Source organism: Megalobrama amblycephala, linkage group LG18, assembly GCF_018812025.1.
Source record: "Megalobrama amblycephala isolate DHTTF-2021 linkage group LG18, ASM1881202v1, whole genome shotgun sequence".
Taxonomy (NCBI): Eukaryota; Metazoa; Chordata; class Actinopteri; order Cypriniformes; family Xenocyprididae; genus Megalobrama; species Megalobrama amblycephala.
This window is the reverse complement of record NC_063061.1, coordinates 38,204,375-38,222,258: the sequence shown is the minus strand read 5'-3', so window position 1 is coordinate 38,222,258 and position 17,884 is coordinate 38,204,375. Positions and strand designations below refer to the sequence as shown.

The following is a 17,884-nucleotide window of genomic DNA, read 5'->3' as shown; positions in this document are numbered from 1 at the left end:
GCTAGCAGTACTCACGTCTCCATCTGAAAAATGTACAAATCTAGTATTCAAGGTGATGTGTGTCTGAAGAGGAGGGAAGCCTTCATCGCTTGACTCCTGAAGATCCTTGAGTTTAAGGTTAAATCATTGGCTGTGTCCTGTCTGAATGCCTCCATCTCATTATGTTAAACACTACGACATCACAACAATCGCTATGGCAACACACATTCAGCCATACATTCAGTGAGACGTGTCTCTCACTCGCACAGACAGAAGCAGCACGAGATGCAGCGTCACCAATAATTCTATCAAATCTCATTCACAAGTCATGTTCAAACTGACTGTAAAGAAACAAGGATTGATGCATTCATGTTTTCAACCCAAACGCAAATGTAAATGAGAGGATTTTCACTGAATAACAAGCAAAAATGCTGATCTGCTCCTCACAGCATCTGAGTTATTTGCACTACTGTTATATTTTAGCGCACTTTTAAGATTAATTTTTTGTTCTTTTGAAGCTTGACAGACTTGCTCAATGTGAACTTGTAGTTGCATGTAAAAGTGGAGTCATGATGTCAGCAATTCAACCACATTTGCGATAATACTTACCAAAGCACAGTATCATACTGAAAGAGGAAATGCTGATTAACAGCAAACGGCTTATCATCGAAACACAAACTTCCTGACAGACACATTCATGAGCTCTAGAAACACAAGCAGCATCTGAATACACAGACTAGCAATTATGAGGAGTTTGTACAAATAGAATTTCACACAGAAAAAAGGTTCAATGTGGTTCTATATTGAACTCTAGGGTTCTAGACTCAATTTTAAAGAACTCTTTATGCCAAAAAGGTTCAGTGTGGTTCTATACAGAACTTTAGGGTTCTCGACTCAATTTTAAAGAACTCTTTATGCCAAAAAGGTTCAATCTGGTTCTATATTGAACTTTAGGGTTCTTGACTCAATTTTAAAGAACTCTTAATGTCAAAAATCTTCAGTGTGGTTCTATATTGAACTCTAAGGTTCTCAACTCAATTTTAAAGAACTCTTTATGCCAAAAAGGTTCAATCTGGTTCTATACAGAACTCTAGGGTTCTAGAATTTTAAAGAACTCTTTATGCCAAAAAGGTTCAATCTGGTTCTATATTGAACTCTAGGGTTCTAGACTCAATTTTAAAGAACTCTTTATGCCAAAAAGGTTCAGTGTGGTTCTATATTGAACTCTAAGGTTCTCAACTCAATTTTAAAGAACTCTTTATGCCAAAAAGGTTCAATCTGGTTCTATACAGAACTCTAGGGTTCTAGAATTTTAAAGAACTCTTTATGCCAAAAAGGTTCAATCTGGTTCTATATTGAACTCTAGGGTTCTAGACTCAATTTTAAAGAACTCTTTATGCCAAAAAGGTTCAGTGTGGTTCTATACAGAACTTTAGGGTTCTCAACTCAATTTTAAAGAACTCTTTATGCCAAAAAGGTTCAATCTGGTTCTATATTGAACTCTAGGGTTCTAGACTCAATTTTAAAGAACTCTTTATGCCAAAAAGGTTCAATCTGGTTCTATATTGAACTCTAGGGTTCTAGACTCAATTTTAAAGAACTCTTTATGCCAAAAAGGTTCAGTGTGGTTCTATACAGAACTTTAGGGTTCTCGACTCAATTTTAAAGAACTCTTTATGCCAAAAAGGTTCAATCTGGTTCTATATTGAACTCTAGGGTTCTCGACTCAATTTTAAAGAACTCTTCATGCCAAAAAGGTTCAATCTGGTTCTATATTGAACTCTAGGGTTCTAGACTCAATTTTAAAGAACTCTTTATGCCAAAAAGGTTCAATCTGGTTCTATATTGAACTCTAGGGTTCTAGACTCAATTTTAAAGAACTCTTTATGCCAAAAAGGTTCAATCTGGTTCTATACAGAACTCTAGGGTTCTAGACTCAATTTTAAAGAACTCTTCATGCCAAAAAGGTTCAATCTGGTTCTATATTGAACTCTAGGGTTCTAGACTCAATTTTAAAGAACTCTTTATGCCAAAAAGGTTCAATCTGGTTCTATATTGAACTCTAGGGTTCTAGACTCAATTTTAAAGAACTCTTTATGCCAAAAAGGTTCAATCTGGTTCTATATTGAACTTTAGGGTTCTTGACTCAATTTTAAAGAACTCTTTATGCCAAAAAGGTTCAATCTGGTTCTATATTGAACTTTAGGGTTCTTGACTCAATTTTAAAGAACTCTTAATGTCAAAAATCTTCAGTGTGGTTCTATATTGAACTCTAGGGTTCTCGACTCAATTTTAAAGAACTCTTTATGCCAAAAAGGTTCAGTGTGGTTCTATACAGAACTTTAGGGTTCTCGACTCAATTTTAAAGAACTCTTTATGCCAAAAAGGTTCAATCTGGTTCTATATTGAACTCTAGGGTTCTAGACTCAATTTTAAAGAACTCTTTATGCCAAAAAGGTTCAGTGTGGTTCTATATTGAACTCTAAGGTTCTCAACTCAATTTTAAAGAACTCTTTATGCCAAAAAGGTTCAATCTGGTTCTATACAGAACTCTAGGGTTCTAGAATCAATTTTAAAGAACTCTTTATGCCAAAAAGGTTCAATCTGGTTCTATATTGAACTCTAGGGTTCTAGACTCAATTTTAAAGAACTCTTTATGCCAAAAAGGTTCAATCTGGTTCTATACAGAACTCTAGGGTTCTAGAATCAATTTTAAAGAACTCTTTATGCCAAAAAGGTTCAATCTGGTTCTATATTGAACTCTAGGGTTCTAGACTCAATTTTAAAGAACTCTTTATGCCAAAAAGGTTCAATCTGGTTCTATATTGAACTCTAGGGTTCTAGACTCAATTTTAAAGAACTCTTTATGCCAAAAAGGTTCAGTGTGGTTCTATACAGAACTTTAGGGTTCTCGACTCAATTTTAAAGAACTCTTTATGCCAAAAAGGTTCAATCTGGTTCTATATTGAACTCTAGGGTTCTAGACTCAATTTTAAAGAACTCTTTATGCCAAAAAGGTTCAATCTGGTTCTATATTGAACTCTAGGGTTCTAGACTCAATTTTAAAGAACTCTTTATGCCAAAAAGGTTCAGTGTGGTTCTATACAGAACTTTAGGGTTCTCGACTCAATTTTAAAGAACTCTTTATGCCAAAAAGGTTCAATCTGGTTCTATATTGAACTCTAGGGTTCTCGACTCAATTTTAAAGAACTCTTCATGCCAAAAAGGTTCAATCTGGTTCTATATTGAACTCTAGGGTTCTAGACTCAATTTTAAAGAACTCTTTATGCCAAAAAGGTTCAATCTAGTTCTATACAGAACTCTAGGGTTCTCAACTCTATTTTAAAGAACCCTTTAAGCCCTTTAAGTTCAACGAGGTTCTACACAAAACTCTAGGGTTTTTGACTCAATGTTAAAGAACCCACAAATGTTCTGCACAAGGAGAAATGTCTTAAAAGGTGCCGAAGAACATGTTTTCAAAAGATGTAATATAAGTCTTAAGTGTCCCCTGAATGTGTCTGTGAAGTTTCAGCTCAAAATACCCCATAGTTTTTTTTTTTATTAATTTTTTTAACTGCCTATCATTATAAATGCACCGATTCAGGGTACGCGACCCCTTTAAATCTCGTGCTCCATGCCCCAAGAGCTCACGCTTGCCTTAAACACCATAAACAAAGTTCACACAGCTAATATAACCCTCAAAATAGATCTTTACAAAGTGTTCGTCATGCAGCATGTCTAATCGCGTAAGTATAGTATTTATTTGGATGTTTACATTTGATTCTGAATGAGTTTGATAGTGCTCTGTGGCTAAAGCTAACATTAGACACTGTTTGAGAGATTTATAAAGAATGAAGTTGTGTTTATGAATTATACAGACTGCAAGTGTTTAAAAAATGAAAATAATGACAGTCTTGTCTCCATGAATACAGTAAGAAACGATGGTAACTTTAACCACATTTAACAGTACATTAGCAACATGCTAACAAAACATTTAGAAAGACAATTTACAAATATCACTAAAAATATCATGATATCATGGATCATGTCAGTTATTATTGCTCCATCTGCCATTTTTCACTGTTGTTCTTGCTTGCTTACCTAGTCTGATGATTCAGCTGTGCACAGATCCAGACGATACTGGCTGCCCTTGTCTAAGGCCTTGAACATGAGCTGGCATATGCAAATATTGGGGGCGTACATATTAATGATCCCGACTGTTACGTAACAGCCTGTGTCATGTAGAGATTCACCTGTTCCTCGGAGGTCTTTTAAACAAATGAGATTTATATAAGAAGGAGGAAACAATGGAGTTTGAGACTCACTGTATGTCATTTCCATGTACTGAACTCTTGTTATTCAACTATGCCAAGATAAATTCAATTTTTGAATCTAGGGCACCTTTAAATGATTGCATAATATTTACTTAATTCATGTTTAACAGGTTATTTAAAATTTTTCTACTTTCATAACATTTAATTAAAATTAAAAATGAATTAAAACTAAATCCATAAAATGATGATGGAACCCCTAAAAGGTTCTATATATGAAGCGCCTGATGGAACCATTTTAGATTCTATATAGAACCCTTTTCTTCTGACTGTTTACACCTGGTCACCTCAGATTTAAATACTTCACACTTCAGGAGGTGGTTTGAGAAGCATTCCAGACAAAACTAACTAGACAAGTGTAAATGCATCTGGTTGTTGAAGCCTCACATGTAAATTTTACTCCTTCCAAAATGGTAAAAGAAAAAAATAAACGTGCAAGAGTGTTACACAGGCTCTTGGTAGCCAGCCAGATATGACAGTGCTACTGTAACACACAATCACCACAGATATTGCCCACCACAGATCTATTCAGCAAGTCCCTAAGCAAACTGCCGCAAATAAAACTGAAAGTTGCAATCGCATCCTGAAGCTCAACACACAATCATCTTCATTAAAAGAAGCGACACTAGGGATGTAACAATATCAAAATCTCACGGTACGATAATATTAGTTCATGTTAGTTAGTTAACAAATGAGACCTTATTGTAAAGTGTTACCACAAAAGATTTCACGCTCACATCCGAAGAGCACACACATAATAAAGTCGCCTCTGACATACAAGTGCCTCTTTTTCGTGGCTTATTAATGCTCAAATACACTTAAAAATAATGACACAATGCCCATCTTGGTGAGTATTAACATAAACACATTCGTAAACAGCTAAGGAAGTAACAGTATTATAGATCCATGTGTGCATCATGTCTTAAAGTGACATAAATGGCCGAATAAATGTGCCACTCTCTATGTTGTTAATGTTAATCAAAAGACAAAGAGAAAATCTCTTAATGCTCTTGAGTGATTAACTTACCTTTAATTGATTAATCTATCTTTAATTTTTACAATGAATATTATCCAATGTTATTTTAAATTTCATTACTTTGTTTCTTTATTCAGTTTAGACCTACCTGAAAAAAATAAAGCAGTCTATTTAATTTGTATTGTTGTTCCAAACAACAACAATTTCTGTAAAGATGCATTATGAAAAGAGTTGACTGTGTACTTCCGTGCATGCAAATATTACCCACAATCCTGTGCTATGTCAGAGGTGTTTGAGACAGTGCTCCCTTGATTTTTTTCACACAATGAGCCTCAAAGTAAATATGTTTTGAAGCGATGAATTCCGACAGATGCAAATGCCCACATGCAAATGAAAGCAGCATGCAACAGAGTTCTATGGCTGGTCAAGTCACAACACTCAAAAAGCATGGAGAGCTTTCAAAAGGTGTGCAGTACAAGTATGCAATATTGGGGTGTAGCAAGCTAGAATTGTGCATTCAGCAGAAGACTGTAAATCTGGGCTTGTTTCAAGCCGACACACACACACACACACACACACACACACACAGAAAGAAGAGCAGGGCCATTAGAGACCGCAAGTCAACACAGACTGCGGCTCCTTCACAAGCTCTCTGGCATTTCTTAACGTCTTCAGCCGCATTAATTATTTAGGCTGCCCAATTAGCCCTCGCGTGTCCACACACCCTTAAGGAGAAGAAAAATCCCAGACGCTATATTTCAGACACCGAGACGCCAAACCTCAGCGCGAACGCCATCACAAATGATTTAAAATGATTACGCTAACATAACTTAAATGATAAAACTGACAGGTTGGACTTTAATAAGTGCAACATCATGAATAATTAATCAGAAGATTAATACATAAGAGATGGCCGAGGTCCTTGGAGGTGCATGTTTATGAGCGTTAGGACGTGAAAGACAACATCTCCCCGAGGCCTTCAATCTTTTACAGTCACCGTAGAGCATCTATTAGCGCGTTCAGGTTCTTGGCAGCATGCAAAACAATTACAGCAAGAATGTAAAGCCAAATACTGCTTTACTTTGCCATCGAACGTAAACGGTCACAGTCATTTTATGGCTTGCTATTCTAAATATTCTCAGTGGTTTTGGGGGAAACTTGGTTTGGATGACATGGAACACCTTTTTGCATTCATTAAAGGAAAGTTGAGCTCAAAAACAGGTGCATTTTTGCATCACAAACTCCTTCTGATCCAATTACAAAATACAGACAGCTCAGAAAAAGTGTGCTTGTCCATGCTAAAGTCTCAGGGCTTGGCACTTACTTTTTTCTCCAAGGAGCACGTGATTTTTTATGTAATTATTTATGAGCTTACTTTAAATTGAATAAACTATATATAAACTTGGCCGATACTAAAAATCGATATGTCTAAAAATTTTAAGCATAATGCACAACAAGCCCGAAACACAACGGGACTCTTATTTTGAAATGTCTATGCTTTACTATTGCTGGCTGCTCATAGCAATTAGATGTTATTTACACTAGTGAAATTATCAGTTCTTTGCAATAAGTGTAAACAGTAATTAAATGCTATCTACTTTATATTGGGAGATACTATTTGCACCTCAGTATTTTTGTACATTAACAGGATGTAATAAAATCATAGAGTGTAAATTATTATATTTATTAAAATTATTAAATGGATGCTGCCTTATTGGGAGAATAAAAACCCTTCCCCTAACCCTACCCAATAAACACTTTTAATATTATTAAACACTCTTTAGGCAGTTTATTTACACTTTTAGAACATTATTTTCATTTTTATTGAAAATAAATGCCTTTCTGATGTGATATGTGATGGGAAAATGGAGTGCGAGCCTTACTCACTACTGCTGCGCCACTCTTTATCACCTTAAATTTTATACAAATTTTTAGTCTTTATAAGAATCCAAAGGGATGTTTTTATTGGCACACATGCTCCTACATTTTACAGTTTGCACACATCTCTTTTTAGTTGCAAATGCGAGTGAAACGCTCACACTGTCGAGCCCTGGGTCTGCGTGATGATTTTCAGCCTGATCACTTAAGCTGCCAAATTTACACTACAAAGGTGGCACAGAAGCGCTTCTGAAGTGGCATTTAGGTGCGTTCACACATACTGTTTAGTACTGCTCAGAAGGGGAATTAATAAATGCATTTGCACAGCAATTACAACTGTACACTTTGATACGAGGGACTGAGGAGGGTCAGAGCCAGCATAACTTAGTCTTGCATTGTGCCTTTACACTGAATTTTGAGCAGGCACAGAGCAGCCTTAACTCCGCTGTAGGACGATGCACACATGCAAACTTTAAATACTTGGTGTTAGAGGTTTCATCACAACACTAACAGCAAAATCAACAGTAAAAGTAATAAACACTGAATCAGAAATCTAGTAAATTAATCTACATATGACTAGATTTCTTCTCTGCCATAACAACAGCCCACAAGATCAGCGTGTCTATTCTGAGCCTCCGGGGTGTTTGGGGTTCCTGGCGTGCAGGTAATGCGCCCAGCGGGGTGGCTCTTCCTCAGCAGCTGGTGAGCCCTGTGACCTCTGACCCCTGCAGTGGGCGCAGCAGGCAGACCTGAGATAATTACCCAGCGAGCAAAGAGACATGCTGGGCAGCAGAGGAGGGAGAAGATGCACAAGTTCTTATTGAGTATCTTTCTTCTCTCTTTCTTTAACTGCCCGCCTCACACTTTTACCAGGTTTAAAGATGCTCAAATGATTGCATTAAAAAGCAATATTTGATCTATAAAGTTCATCAGTGCTACAGAGAGGAAGTGGCGCACATGCAAAGCTCCCACTGACCTTAGTTTTCTTCCTTCTCTGCAAATGCCTCCACTGCTGAAACAACATACTGCCACAACAAAATGAACAATTCTTCTGACTCTTGCATGCTTCTCAAAACCTCTTCCTCTCTTCTTTGTCTCCCCCTCCCCTCCTTCAACTCGAACTTCTTCATAAATAAAACAAAAACCAATAAAGCCCTGAGACTGGCAAGAGCAGCTTCCAAATCCTCAGTACTCTGTCTGCTGCTTTTGACACAGTTAACCACCAAAACCTCCTGCCAACCCTCAAGACGAAGGGCATCTCAGGAACCGCACTCTAGTTGTTCAAGTCTTACCCTGAAGGACCTACCTGAGAGGTATCTTGGAGAGGTGAGGTGTCCAAGTTGCATCATCTTATTACTGGAGTACCTCAGGGCTCGGTGCTTGGACCACTTCTGTTCTCCATCTACATGTCATCACTAGACTCTGTCATTCAGGAACATGGTTTTTCCTATCACTGCTATGCTGATGACACTTAACTCTACTTCTCATTCCAGCCAGATGATCACTGCTCACATCTCAGCCTGCCTGACAGATATTTCTACCTGGATGAAGGACCACCACCTTCAACTCAATCTTGCAAACACGGAACTGCTTGTGGTCTCAGCCAATCCAACAGTTCATCACAACTTCTCCATTCAGCTAGGTTCATCAATCATAACTCCTTCCAGGACAGCCAGGAACCTTGGAATTGTGATTGATGATCATTTAAACTTCACAGACTGTATTGCTAGAACTCCCCAGTCCTGCAGATTCGCCTTATACAACATTAGATCAGGCCCTTCCTATCGGAGCATGCTACACAACTCTTCGTCCAAGCTCTTGGTCCATCCAGACAGGACTATTGTAATGCTCTCTGCAACTGATCCCGAACGCTGCATAACTTTTGTTTCAGTTCATGTTTATTTCAAATAACAAAAATGTTTTTTATGGTTTTTGTTTAACCCTGGAGTTAACCAGAAATGGTCATGACAGTAGTTAAAATATTGCATGTAAGTGATTTTACTAGTCTCACGTTACTACTGCATTACTGTAAATGCAATTCATGCTGGAGTTGAAATCATGTTCAACATTATGATGAATGCAATAAGATGATTCATATTATTCCATCTCAAAATGTAAAAAAACACAGCCAAACATCATCCACAAAAAAAAATTTAATAATAAAATTCTGTCCAAATTAATTAACACATCATTCATTCAACTGCTAACAACTTACTGATTCCTCAATTTTACAGCAGAATGTTTTTATTGACTCATTTGTATGATAAAAGGCAGCGGACCACAGGATTTACTGCGGTGAGAATTACCGTGTGCTTTCCTAATTAAACAGTCGCTCTGACAGCTGATTCACATTCAACACCGGATGATTTCTGTCATGATATACAACACGGCACATCAAAAACTAATAAAGAGAAACGGCTTTGAAACACTTCCTGGATTTCAAACAAACTCTGATGATCCTGAGTCGCTGAACTAAAAATAAACATAAAACAAGTTTAATATGGGCAACAGCTGACATCCTTAAACTCTGCATGAAAAGGCATTCACTTCAGGAATGGGACAGGTGATGATGATCAATAAGAAAACAATTTGGGCAGCATTTGATTTTAGCCACTGAATTGACTAGACCAAGACATTGTTGAAGACACCAAGACAGTGAACACATTGCAACCACATAACAGCACACTAAAAACGAGTAACAGTAATTGTATGGCAACACCCTGGAAAACGGCCAAAACACCCTAGCAACTGCAGGGCAGCACGCAACAAACAAGTAACCACAGTAACTTTATAGCAACACCCTGGCAACTGCCCACACCACCCTAGCAACTGCTTAACAACAAGCCAAAAACAACCAGTAACCACAGTAATCATACAGCAATGCTCTGGAAACTGGCCAAAAAACCGTAGTAACACTGTAACAGCTCAATAAATACAACAAATAACCATAGTAACCAGATAACAACGCCCTGGCAACCACCCACAACACCCTTTACATGACAGCAGGCTAAAAACAACCAGTACCCATGGTAACCATATAGCTATGCCCTGGCACACACAACACCCTAGCAACCGCATAACAGAACCCTAAAAACAAACAGTAACCATAGTAACAATATAGCAACACCCTGGCAACGACACACAACACCCTAGCAACTTCATAACAGCACCCTAAAAAACAACCAGTACCCATAGTAATCATAAAGCTATGCCCTGGCACACACACAAAACCCTAGCAACTGCATAACAGAACCCTAAAAACAAACAGCAACCATAACCAACACCCTAACCACACACAACACCCTAGTAACAATATAGCAACTCCCTGGCAACCAACCACAACACACTTTAACTAGTAACAGCATGCAACCACACACAACACCCTAAAAAACAGCACCAAAAACAACCAGTAACCATAAAGCTATGCCCTGGCACACACAACACTCTAAAAACTGCATAACAGAACCCTAAAAACAAACAGTAACCATAGTAACAATATAGCAACTCCCTGGCAACCAACCACAACACACTTTACTTAACAGCATGCTAAAAACAACATAGAAATGCCCTGGGAACCAATAACAGCACACTAAAAATAACCAGTAACTGTATAGCAACACCCTGACAACCACACACAACACCCTAGCAACTCCATAACAGCACCCTAAAAACAAACAGTAACCATAGTAACAATATAGCAACTCCCTGGCAACCAACCACAACACCCTTTGCATAACAGCATGCTAAAAACAACCAGTAAGCATAGAGCAATGCCCTGGGAACCAATAACAGCATGCTAAAAACAATCAGTAACTGTATAGCAACACCCTAACAACCTAATAAAACAAAAACAAACAGTAACCGTAGTAACAATATAGCAATGCCCTAGCAAACAACCACAACACCCTTTGCATAACAGCATGCTAAAAACAACCAGTAACTGTATAGCAACACCCTGACAACCACACACATCCTAGCAACTCCATAATCGCACCCTAAAAACAAACAGAAACCATAGTAACCATATAGCAATGCCCTGGCAACCAACCACAACACACTTTGCTTAACAGCATGCTAAAACAACATAGCAATGCCATGGGAACAAATAACAGCACACTTGAAATAACAAGTAACTGTATAGCAACACCCTGACAACCACACACATCCTAGCAACTGCATAATCGCACCCTAAAAACAAACAGAAACCATAGTAACCATATAGCAATGCCCTGGCAACCAACCACAACACCCTTTGCATAACAGCATGCTAAAAACAACCAGTAACTGTATAGCAACCACCCTGACAACCACACACATCCTAGCAACTGCATAATCGCACCCTAAAAACAAACAGAAACCATAGTAACCATATAGCAACACCCTAGCAACTGGCCCCAGCATGTGAGTGGTGAGTTTGGCAAAGTCAAACATTACTCAGACTTTCATCAGTAGTTCTCTAATGAGATTTTAAAAAACACTAATGGATCAGTGATAGATGACGCTCCTAATTAGAGTCCTCAGCCTCCTCCATGTTCATTTCTTTTCTTCTCTATGAATGATCGCCGGCTTTATCATCTTATCAATAACGGAGTTTAAGCATGAAGGCAGCAGTGCAGACGAATATCTGTTTTACAGAAGTTTTATACTGCAGCGCTCTATTTCCACAGCTCTGAAGTGACTGAAATCAATAAGCGTTTGACACTCGCGTTGTGTCTATTATACACCCTTCAGAAGATCAATAACAACAGTGCAACACGCTCAATAAGAGGTTTTGTTAGTAATATACAAGCATCAAGCTCCCTTCTGTTCAGGTGGCATGCATCACACATGGGAACTTCTCTGTAAAAATCAAATTTTTCTGGTTTGGAACATTTTCACACGCCGCTTGACTCATTCTGCACTGTGTGTGGGGAATGACACGGAGCAAACTAACCTTAAACAACATCCAAGTGTCCTGAAATATACTGTAAAATGCTCAATTAAACATTAATGGACAAAAATATCCAGAGTTAAACAGAGCTGCAAGATTCTGGATGAATTGAGAATCACAGTTTTTTTTTTTCAAACAGAGATCATGAATCTCCCACGATTCTGAACAGACAACTAAACAAAATAACATGTAATTTACAAGAGGTTCTGACAAAATGTTAATTGCAGTCTATTTAAAAAGTTTAATTAATCTATGTGAATCTATGAATGCAAATTATTCAATGACTCACTCATAAAGACTTCACTTGTTTCATTACTGGATGAATCAGTGTTTTTGAACGAATCTCTTGAATGAATGATTCAATGAAAACAATTTTTTTAAGTCACTTGTCGCCACCTACTGGTGTAACGATGTAACTGATACAATCGTTATTTGAAGCGCCAAGTTACTTTCAAAAGGTGATTTGCTCTATTTTGATCACTACCGTAGACATCAGTGTTTATATATCCGAACTATAAACTTTTATCCAAGTACTTCTGTGATAATAAGAATATTTTGTAACACAGAAATAACGATATTGTGCGGTTGAAAAGGATATCTCTCTGGATAAGCGGCAGTGCCAATGCAGATTTTAATGTTCCGCTGTCAATTTTGTCAAAGGTTTAATAGACACAGGCGAATGATTGTCATTTAGAAATACGATAAAAATTCGTAAAAATAAATCGACGTACATCTGAGAGAAGCAGATTATCGAAAAAAAAAAAACGCAATGAGATTATTAACGTTACTTAGCACGACACACGCCTTGCAAGCAGCAGAACTTTTAATATGCTGCAGTCACAGTTTCCGCTTCTTCCGGTCAAGCGCAATATCACGTTCATTATCGAAGGCGATTCATCTGCGATATGAACGCAATATTGCGTGGCTTGTCAGTGAACTACGGCTCTGTCTATTAAATGCCGCTCCATTTGAAAGCAGGTGATGGCGATTTAGCGGTAATCAGGGAACCGGCTTTACTGACGAAATGCGCGTGACAATCTCATGCGATATATCATGCAGCCCTATTGTAATATATTAAAGAGTCTTTGGTGTTTCCATGGTTTCTACAAAATAAAACCGGAAACCGAGTGTAACGCGGATATGACGCCATTGACAGGCGACTCCCGTACACGTCCCGTATCCTTGGTTAAAATCATGATTTTCTCACGATTTACAAATAGTTAGAAACATTTGGCATATTGTAAGTACTCAATTGAACAAAATATATAACACTGGCCTAGTGGTTTTTGGATATTTTACTGCAAAAATCTTACATATTGGACCTTTAACTGTTTAAAATACACAATATGCTTTTAGAAAACGGATAGGGTGAATTTTCATTTCATGCCAACTTGGGCCAATTAGAAACCAGTTAGCAACGGTAAAGCAACATGCAAAAAAAAAAAAAAAAAAAAAAAAAAAAAAAGCATCCACCTAGCAACACCCTGGCAACCAGCCACCACATCCTAGCACTGTGGCAAGAACTTTTAGTCATGCAAACACTCTCTAATATACTAATTAGCCATTTACATGACTTTATTTAATCGATAGTGTGTTTAGACACAGATTACAGGTGATTGATCAATGGTTGATACTCATAATGGAGATAAATCAATCCTTCTGAGGTTCAAACCTACAAGCGAAACCCTGGAAACGAACATTAAACCTTACAAAAACATATTGTCATGAAACCATAGTACAGTGAAGCTTCCAGATTGTATTACCATGGTGAAATACAGGTATCATGCATGGTACTTCAGTGAAATGCAATAATGCATGTGCTTTAAAAAAAACACACACACAATTTTAGTACTTTTTTTGTTAATGAAGTCAAGGAGTAACAGAAATGATTATGGAATACTATTATTGTAAATGTCCAAAAAATATGGTGCATGCTCAAAAAACATGGTAGTACCGTTCTAAATCCATTAAAGCACCATGGTAACTTCTGTCAGTGAAATCAAGCAGTATCTGACATGATTTAGACTTATAAGATGGAAACATCACTCACTGTTGTGATCAAGTTGTGGTACTGCGCAGTGTGTGTTCGTGTGTGTATCTGGTGACTCAGGCTTCCGCCACACACACACACACACTGACATACACACGACCACGACACCGACCTCTCGGATTCACAGGAGCAGACATGAAATGCATAACCATGAGACGAGTTTACACTGCTGATTTACTCACATCTCAGTGACTGATGCTGCTGAATGTAATCACAGGTGTCTCGCGCTCTTCATCCTCATCCTCATCAAACCCACCGCCGCTTATTCCGCTCTAACCGCGCCTCATTCGAAAGGGAATCTGCTCAATGAAATGCTCAAATACTAAAGCATACCTCCTCAAGTGTAATGAGTGTGCATGAGGCTCCTGCGCGCTCTCGGATGGATCTGTAGCAGCCGAACAGTTTCCAGCCCCGCGGCGGCGCGCTCTGATCCGGGTCCTAGCGCCGAATCTCCGTGGACGCCAACAACAGGTTGCAGCGCGTTCATTGGACATTCGCTCATGAATATTAATCAGATGCTTACATTTCTTACTGGAACGTCAAGTAGTGTAATTAATATTCATAAGCTGAGCCATCACATTTGTTGACTGTAAACAATAAATTGCCAAATGCATTACATTTTTAAAAATAAAATAAAAAACCAGCAAACATGACACTGACTTTGGTGATGTTTTCATACTTTGTTCATTTAAGAGACTGAATTAAAGAAACAGGTTCATTACAAGGCCTCCCTGCACTCAGATGCTCTTTGTGCAACAACAACAACAATGAACTCTTTGTGCGGATCCAGTTTACAAATCTAATTTGACAACCATGCCGACCCAAATGAGACCAAAATAAATGCATCACATTGGAAAAATAAGTCCGCCTGTCCAATGATTGCGTAACTGCTACACTTCACACAGATATTTGGAAAAACTACGAGTCCAGAAGATTCCAACAAACACTTTTAGCCTGCAAAATGAGCACTATTAACGTGACATCTCTCCTCACTTTGTCAAACCCGTCATCTAGAACTAGACACGATCTGTGCTCAGATCAATTAAAGAGAAGTGTAAGGTCAAACTCAGACACCCATTCCGGAACCTGTGCCACCTGTTGTCATGGATACACCGGTTTCCTGTGTGCACATAGCACAGGGCAGCGTGACCGTTCATTTATTCACTGTGATGTGAAGACGATCTTATCTAGACATAGTGAAGAGCCGCACATCTAAAACGTGTTCACATGGCATCAGTACTCCTGTCTCCATGGGAACCACTAATGTGGAGAGGCAACAGCATTTAATTGTTTATCAAATGCCAATTAGACTCGATATGGAAGTAATAAAAGTAGAAGGGAAAGGTTGGTGGGTTTGTGTTGAACTTGGCTTGAATATTTGTGACCAAAAGAGTAACATAAAGTCTGAGGCCACTAGTGCAGATTCATCTATTCTGCATTGTTGTAATTTAATACTTTCTGTTAATCATCATAAATGAACAGGTTTCAGGTTTAAATTGTCAAAACTGCGTGCTGTTGGCAAGCCGCTGTATGTGGAATTTTTTGTCTCCAAACCAAGACGGCCAACAGCCAGTAAGAAATGCCAAGTTGCTCCAGAATATCAATCCAAAAAAAATGTTGTAGCATCAAGTAACATCTAAGGAGTCATATCATTGTTAAGTTTTCCCAAGTATTGATTTTAGATTGGGAGGAAATTCTGATTAATCTTCGGTCCACTAAATTGGACATCTTGGATCACTAGCTATATTTAATCTACAATTCATACTCTTACTGTGACTGTTGTTTTTTTGTTTGAAAATACTTCATTTGCAGTAACTTTTTTGTTTGTAAATAAATGTATTTTTGTTATTAGAATGTAATTTGTGGTTTAAAAAGTAATCTGATTACATAGTGCACATTACTTGTAAATGTGTTACTTTACTTGTTACATCAAAAACAGTAATCTGATGACATAATGCGCATTATTTGTAATGCGTTACTTTACTCGTTACATCAAAAAGTAATCTGATTACATAATGCACGTTACTTGTAATGCATTACTTTACTTGTTAACATCAAAAACAGTAATCCAGTTACGTAATGCACGTTACTTGTAATGTGTTACTTTACTTGTTACATCAAAATCAGTAATCCAATTACATAATGCACGTTACTTGTAATGCATTACTTTACTTGTTACATCAAAAAGTAATTTGATTACTTAATGCACGTTACTTGTAATGCATTACTTTACTTGTTACATCAAAAACAGTAATCCAGTTACGTAATGCACGTTACTTGTAATGTGTTACTTTACTTGTTACATCAAAATCAGTAATCCAATTACATAATGCATGTTACTTGTAATGCATTACTTTACTTGTTACATCAAAAAGTAATTTGATTACTTAATGCACGTTACTTGTAATGCATTACTTTACTTGTTACATCAAAAAGTAATCTTGATTACGTTAATGCACGTTACTTGTAATGCATTACTTTACTTGTTAACATCAAAAACAGTAATCCAGTTACGTAATGCACGTTACTTGTAATGTGTTACTTTACTTGTTACATCAAAATCAGTAATCCGAATTACATGAATGCATGTTACTTGTAATGCATTACTTTACTTGTTACATCAAAAAGTAATCAGATTATTTGATTACGTTAATGCACGTTACTTGTAATGCATTACTTTACTTGTTACATCAAAAAGAGTAATCCAGTTACGTAATGCATGTTACTTGTAATGTGTTACTTGTTACATCAAAAAACAGTAATCTCGATTACATGATGCACGTTACTTGTAATGTGTTACTTTACTTGTTTACATCAAAAAGGTAATCTGATTACGTAATGCACGTTACTTGTAATGTGTTACTTTACTCGTTACATCAAAATCAGTAATCCGAATGACAGTAATGCACGTTACTTGTAATGTGTTACTTTACTTGTTACATCAAAAACAGTAATCTTGATTAGGTTAATGCACGTTACTTGTAATGCATTACTTTACTTGTTACATCAAAAAGTAATCTTGATTACTTAATGCACGTTACTTGTAATGCATTACTTTACTTGTTACATCAAAAACAGTAATCCAGTTACGTAATGCACGTTACTTGTAATGTGTTACTTTACTTGTTACATCAAAATCAGTAATCCAATTACATAATGCATGTTACTTGTAATGCATTACTTTACTTGTTACATCAAAAAGTAATTTGATTACTTAATGCACGTTACTTGTAATGCATTACTTTACTTGTTACATCAAAAACAGTAATCCAGTTACGTAATGCATGTTACTTGTAATGTGTTACTTGTTACATCAAAAACAGTAATCCGATTACATGATGCACGTTACTTGTAATGTGTTACTTTACTTGTTACATCAAAAGGTAATCTGATTACGTAATGCACGTTACTTGTAATGCATTACTTTACTTGTTACATCAAAAACAGTAATCCAGTTACGATGACGTACTTGTAATGCTTGTTACATCAAAAACAGTTCTGATTACATGTATGTTATTGTACATTACTTTACTCGTTACATCAAAAAGTAATCAGATTATGTAATTACTTAATGCACGTTACTTGTAATGCATTACTTTACTCGTTACATCAAAAAAGTAATCTGATTACGTAATGCACATTACTTGTAATGCGTTACTCCCAACATTGCTCATTTCAAACGTCAATAGATCAATGTAGATTTCAGTGTGAAGATTTCTCAGAAAGGAGAGCTATGGTAG

At 37.1% G+C, this 17,884-nt stretch overlaps 1 protein-coding gene across 6 annotated transcripts in view; it reads right to left on the bottom strand.

Annotated features, from left to right (window-relative positions):
* rab27b (RAB27B, member RAS oncogene family) overlaps nucleotides 1-14,625 on the bottom strand; it is a 44,672-nt gene extending 30,047 nt beyond the window's left edge. For 2 of the 6 annotated variants that reach the window (XM_048166764.1, XM_048166763.1), the window contains exon 1: nucleotides 14,327-14,606. Coding sequence is in view for 1 of the 6 variants with exons in the window: in XM_048166762.1 (XP_048022719.1) it covers nucleotides 14,327-14,328 (2 nt within the window). In the remaining 5 variants the exon portion in view is untranslated. Of the gene's footprint in view, nucleotides 1-14,326 lie in introns of all 6 variants that reach the window. The other 4 variants (XM_048166761.1, XM_048166765.1, XM_048166762.1 and 1 more) reach the window with 4 other exon arrangements.
* Between the last annotated feature and the right edge of the window lie 3,259 nt (nucleotides 14,626-17,884).